The 6,836-nt window shown below is 34.9% G+C and overlaps 1 protein-coding gene across 1 annotated transcript; it reads right to left on the bottom strand.

Moving 5' to 3' along the window:
* Positions 1-5,117: 5,117 nt before the first annotated feature.
* LOC146139032 (aspartate dehydrogenase domain-containing protein-like) lies at positions 5,118-6,373 on the bottom strand. Its single transcript, XM_083392123.1, has one exon. The coding sequence runs from the start codon at positions 6,367-6,369 to the stop codon at positions 5,539-5,541; it is 831 nt and encodes a 276-aa protein (XP_083248249.1). The 5' UTR covers positions 6,370-6,373; the 3' UTR covers positions 5,118-5,538.
* Between the last annotated feature and the right edge of the window lie 463 nt (positions 6,374-6,836).

Below are 6,836 nucleotides of genomic sequence, written 5' to 3'. Positions count from 1 at the left end.
GAGGCTGAATAAAGTTTATTGCTTTTAGTTTTGATATCGCAGTGAATTTTATTTTTTTATAAAAACCTTGGGATGTGCTTTTTTTTAAATGACTTTTAAGACTTATTTAAATGACTTTAACTTTTATAGTTAAATTTATTCCGCAAATCACTCAACTTGGACTTGAGTGATTGTAAAATAACTTGTTATTTTATTTACTATTGGGTTTGCTTATATTTGGGGTTTAAAAATAATACAATTAAAACCTGAAATAATTTGAACAGTTTCGAAATTTAATTGTAAATCTCTATGTCCTATTAACTCATTTACAAGCATTTGTTTCTATTTTGTTACAACACTCAACGTCATTCACGTTGACAATAAAACAGTTTGTTACCCCTGCATGAGTTAAAAAAACCTTGAAATTATCAATAGATTTACACGAATTATCGGGATTTCAAACGTTCCACATCAATTCTTAGTTTTTTGAACAAAACCCAACGACCTTTTTCGGATATTTAAGACTATATCTTTTCAGGCCATAGTAGTTCTATTTTATTATTATTTTTCTCGCTTTTAAACAAGTAAAACGCTCCTGTCCTTGACTTGGGCCCACATTTTTCCTGTTTCTCTGTGCATCACTTCACCCACCGTTCTTTTGGTTGTATGTTGCTCAATGCGGATAAACCAAGATAATAAAAAGATCATGCACACACCAACGGAATGGCAGCAAACAAATACCTTGACTCAAAAATATAAACTATCAGCAAAAGATAACCATTTCTTAACACAGATTTGTAATCTATGTACATATTCGCGAAATAATCATCACCATCTCAATTCATTACCATTTTTTTAGTATTTGTAAATCAAATTTTCTTTGACCCAAATCGGCCAAAAAAAATCAAATTATGTTACATTTCAAATATAACATATTTAGACTAACCAAAGGTGTAAAAACAATTGTAGCCTAGCTCCAAGTTATAAAACACACGAAAATTTCCAAGCTGGTCAGTCGATTAAGGGCGATCTTTTATCATGTTAAACGGATGCCAAGCTCCGAATTACGTGTGCTTCTGATATAAAATGGACCCTGAACTTTCGGACGCACAACAATGCGTGAGAAGACTTCCTTCTATCTTGGTAAATATTTGTTCACGACACACAAAGACATTAACCACAGAAAGCCGCTGGAAACCAAATAACAGTTGCTTTCAGTCGCTGTGGTGAGTTTATCATCCACCAAATGACAAAACCCAATAAAACCAAGACGTAAAAAGGTTCTGACATTTTTTGCGTGGCTTTATATTGCTTGGCGTAAAAGAAATGGTTTTAAATGGCCGGAATAAAGGCGCCGGCCTTCTTCCAAGCGGCCAGAGAAGTGGGCCAGTTGAAAGCGAGTAAATGGTTTCCATTGTCTGATGCCCGTTTATATTTCTCGTCGTGTTTTTTACGATTAGGTCACTGTCCTTGGAAGCACTGAGCTGCGATTTAGAGGTTTATTGCGGCAGTCTTGAGGTCAAAAGTAGTTCACTATAAAAATCGTGAAAAATTGTGATAATATTTTGTAGAACATCATAGGCCGTTTTTCTGTTTTATGTTATGGATAAAGTGGGCTACGAACCAAAAATAATCACCCAATTACGTTATAATTAAATTTATTTTACGCAAAATAGCTTTTTCTTAATAAAAAATTAACAAAAATTTAGTAGAAAAAATATTTATTGTTTTAGAATTCAAAAATAAACTTTCGGTTCAAATTTATTCCGTTTTTTTAGCAGACCCTTGTATAGTAAAATGATATTCGTTAAAGTTTTAGTAAAATTAGGAAAGTATTTTTAAATGCACGGGACTAAACAGCAGGAAATTGAAAGTGTCTTGACACACTCTCCTAACTATTTTGCGATCCAATAAAGTGGTCGAATAAAAACAGGGGAAGGCAGTGAGGAAATGTAATGACACTATTTGCACAAAATTTGCGAACACTGCTGCGCTGGGAGGTTAATAACTCCAAATACTGATTTTTGCCCATTTAAATCCAAAAAATAACTAAGCATAAAAATAACTCCATTGATTATCTTCAAAAATACCACAAGTTGTCAAACGTAAGTATAAACCCTAAATTTAACCATTTTCACTCTCCAATGCTTAACCGCATCATTATTTCAAACCTCAGATCAATCACTCATCACATTAAAAGTGATCATACACCTTAAATTTATTTTTTTAACTTCGATACCGAGCCCCTCCCCCCACACACCCCACAGCCGGTTCCAACACAGAGAGCTTTTCACATTGCGTCAAGGCACCGAAGGTAGTGTATACGTGATCCCCGTCACACACTTTTACCACAGCCTTGTTGATTCAGACCGAGCCATGCAGAGTCCATTTTTGGGAAGTTTATTGAGAGCTGCAATTTAAGTCGCCAAACATAAGCCTTACGTAATACCTAGTGATGTAACATGTTGTTTTATTATCAAAGTGCTGGTAAACTCGCTTGGAGTTTATTTATTTATAGGATTTTTGAAAGATGTTGGTTGCTTAACCTACAAAATGCACGTTTTCCGTTGTTTACGTATTTCGTGTTAATTGTGACCAATTAAAAACCAAAACAATTATTTCCATTATTTAAAAGGCAAATTACCATTTATAACTGCAATATATTCTTTACAGAGCTTCGAAATCATGAAAGATTGCAGGCCAATGTATATAGTGACGCAATCATGACGTAATAAGGATTGCGAAATTTCCGACAACGCACGTTTCGCTTTTCGTCACGTAATTCCAACTCGTGCGACAACTAGCGGTAAATAATTTCCCCGTTATTCTGGTTTGTGTAAAGTCAATAATGCAGCGTTTTAAGGGAACCACAATTAGATGTTGGAGCTCATGGGGAAAATTTTAAAGCGGAAGGCTAAGTGCATTCTATAGAGGGAAGGGCCGTTTGGGAGGAAAAGCTAAATACCAAATCAATTCGTAATTGTTTAATCGGAAATTCGTACAAAATTTCTAAATTTTGGATTTTTTCGCAAAAGGTCAACATAAGTGGTAAAAGGCTAGTTGCAAAATTGCATTTAGGCAACCCACACTTATTCGTTCGTCTCTTGAATTTTCCGAAAGTATTTCACTTTTCCGTCAGTAGCTGATTTTTAACCGCGCGCGACATCTAGCGTAACTCTTTTGTTTGTTTTAAGTCTGTGATATTGAACTTGTGCCAATCAAAATGTGTTAAAATGCTTACCTGGAAAACCCGCCAGAAGAGAATGAGCTTTTTTTTGGGGGGGGGGGGGGGGGGGGGGGCGCCTTTTTCAGAGGTAAATATTCAAAAAGACCCCATAATTTGGCTCCTTTGGCTTAATAATCACAGGTCCGTAATTATTTAAAGGAAAATTCGTTTCTAAAATATTTTTAGGTGTCACTCTGTAAAATATTATGATTCATTCAGCTTCATTGGAACGTGATGTTGTAGCAATAGTTGGGTGTTGTTGTAAGATTGCGTTATACCCTGAAAGGCAACCTGTAATGTGCTCACGTTAACGCACAGTGTATTTTCCCGGTTCCCCATGACCTAAAACACATCAGACGTGCATACTTCAACAAGTGGATATTTACCACTGTGCATCTAACCCTACTACACAAATCTGCCCGGCATTTCAAAGTGCTATTGTCAGGTCGCTAGGTTTATTGTAGATTTGAAAAAAATAACAAAATTTCTGCTTTCAACAAATACAGCGCGACAAAAACTCGTCGTGAAATTCTTACAATAGATTAGTTACGGCTTGAAGCAGAGGTTTTGTCTAAACACGTTAAATCAATTATAGTTGCTCGGTCACATCGCGCTTCCATAAGATAATGTGACTGAAATGTTTTGGCTGTTTGCGCTGTGTGTGCGTATTTTACGACATGTCTAGTTCTTGCCAAGCATTGAAAGTTGATCGGATGTATTATGCGACTTACTGCCGCCATCTACCGGCACTTTTAATAAATTATGAATTTTGCGACTTTAATTTAACGCTTCACGTTGATCTTTAAATCATTCTTGCAATCGGGTACTTTGAGTGAAAATTACTTTGTTTAAGAAAATCATAATTTTGTGATAAATATAGCTAAGAGGTAATTTGTAACAATTGCAGGTGTACAGAAAAGCATGGGACTTTTAAATGGTTTGAATTAGGGATGTCCAACCTTTTAGCAGAATGAGCCGCATTTCCACTTTAAAAATTTCGATGGGCCGCAAAACCTCTCAAATTAAAGGGGTGACGTCATAATTTACGTCATATCGTGACGTCATAAGACAACTTAACTTATAAACACCCGCTCTTCTAGAGCAAACTCGTGCGCAAATATGAAAGTAATCTCGACCTTATTTAATTTTTTTATTATGGCAAAGCGCAACAATTTGAGTTTTTGCATGTTTGATACATTTCCTTAAAACGGTCCGGGAACATACACATTTAGAAAAACACCCATCTTGCTTAGCAATGGTGTGTGCACAAAGTTTTTGATGGATGTTGAAATGCGACATTAGACTCGATTATAGTCTTAGAAAAAACATAAGATTAGGCCTACATCAAATACTGTGCGTTCTACACGCTTGGATGATAGTCGGAACAATTGTTTTAATGAAGGCTTCTGAAAGTGTCAATAAGTGGTGGGCCGCACGTAAACATCAGGCGGGCCGCAATGTGGCCCGCAGGTTGGACATCCCTGGTTTAAATGAATTAAAAATATTTCAACTAATTTTTTTTTATTTAGTAGGCCGGAAACATACATTTTCGCGCTTCAATGTGATGAATTTAGTTTGATTAACCATATTATTTACGCCTTTCGAACCGTATGATCTATTCTATAATACCGTATTAGCGGTTTTGCGATAAAACACGAATTATCAAACATCGGAAAGTTGTTAAAGATGCACACAAACACGTGTACAACAACTGTGTCTTGCCCTTCCGGAGTGGTTGTTTGATCAACGGCTAACATATTTAGCTGTAGCCTGCCTGAGGCCATTTGCCTTAATATTTGAGCTATTTAGAAAAACATTTATGTATTGTCAATTGCAAAACTTTTTCCAAAACAGGACTCTATCTTTATTTTTTGCACATCTTTATTAAACTAAATAAAGTGAATTTTCCAGCAGATTCTACAAAACCCAATAGTTGCTTGTTTAAAAATGTCATGCTTAACACAATCCAAACTCAGTTTGTTGAATATAATACTTTTAATAAATAAATGTACAACTTTTAATACTTGGCATGTTAAGACAAAATGGTTTGTTTCGATATCACAAATGATGTATTGTAAGAAGATATATTTACTTTAAACACAAAAATATTTTCAATACCCAGCACTTAACCAACCTTATAAGTGTTTTAACACATAATATAGTAGCAGTCACAATTATAGCTTTTTGGAACTTAAATTTTAGTAAATGAAGATTAATCAAAACCACAGTTGATTTTAAAATCAATACATTGCATACAAGAATTCTGACTCTTTTTAAAAGGCATAATAAAATAATTACTATCACCTATTGCACAAAAAATACGTAGGAAGTTATTAGCACATATGCACACCAGCACCACAATTTCTGGCAAGCAAAATACTCGCACAAAACGCATTGTAAGTCGCACTTCCGGTTACTTTGCCTGGACTTGCAGGATTTTTACGGGAAGTTGACACAGAAAAACAGTTTCCATTGGCCATAGGCTTTCCCTTGGTTTCAATCTCAATTATATGCCAGTTTAAAAGGTTTGGGTCGGAAACAATTTGTCCGATAACTTCGTCGAAACCCAAGTTATGAGCAGCTATTGAAGCAGCAGCCATCGTGTTGACATTATTCGGTGCAATTTTACATAAATCGCGAACAGGGCCATCGTATAACACCACAGCATCATTTTTAACAGTGTCGTTAAGTGCTTTAAGTTCACCAACCAGCCGGAAAGCTGACGGATGTTTTTTCATCGTAACTTTGAGTGATTTAAGTGATCCACAATCAGCCATCTTTTTCAAATCTTGCGCTCCCCAAAAAGCTCCACTTGGAATATAAATACCTCGCTTAAAAGTAACGGCAGCCTTTCTCAACAAAATTTCAACTCCTTTGTCTGCAAATGCAGTTGGGGATCCAATAAAATAATCACAAACAGAAACAAATGTTTCACCAAAGTCTTTTGTGATATCTGGGTGAGCTACTTCTACAATCAAATCTGGATTCCACTTCGAAACATCTTTTAAATCTGTAACTATTTTGTCGGCTGCAATTTCCACCAACTTGTCTTTATTTCGATTCCAAACAAAAGCCAGTTCAAGGTCATGAAGGTGACCTTGGGTTAAAATGAAGTCAACCAAATGTTGACCCAAACTACCAAAACCAACAACACCTACTCTCATGTTTTTTAAATCTAAAAAACACATAAAAATGGTTTAAAAAACACTAAAATTAACACAAAGAGTTTAATTTTTTTATATATTCAATTAAATTGAACATAAATAACAAATTCTTCTTTTCTCATGCCAAACAAAAAATGTTTTTAATGAAATAATTGTACTTCAAAGGTTAGGGACTGTTAATATTATTTGCAAATGTTAGGCACTACTATCATTTGTTGTATTACATAAAATGGTTGAATCGTAATTAGTAAATAGTTTATTCAATCAGTTTACATCTTATGCATACAAAATAGATTAGCAAGCAATAATAAGTAGGTAACTTTAAGAACCATAAAACTGCAAAGTTTGCAAAATCTCACGTGTGTTTTATAATAACAACACAAAACGTAGAAAGAACATGGAATTATTCCGTGAAAGGTAAATTAATGAATTCAACTAGATTACTGAGACTGTTTTGCAATTAAGAA

This window comes from Ascidiella aspersa, chromosome 6, assembly GCF_963924565.1.
Source record: "Ascidiella aspersa chromosome 6, kaAscAspe10.2, whole genome shotgun sequence".
Lineage (NCBI taxonomy): Eukaryota > Metazoa > Chordata > Ascidiacea > Phlebobranchia > Ascidiidae > Ascidiella > Ascidiella aspersa.
The sequence above is the reverse complement of the archived record's forward strand: the minus strand, read 5'-3'. Positions and strand labels throughout refer to the sequence as shown.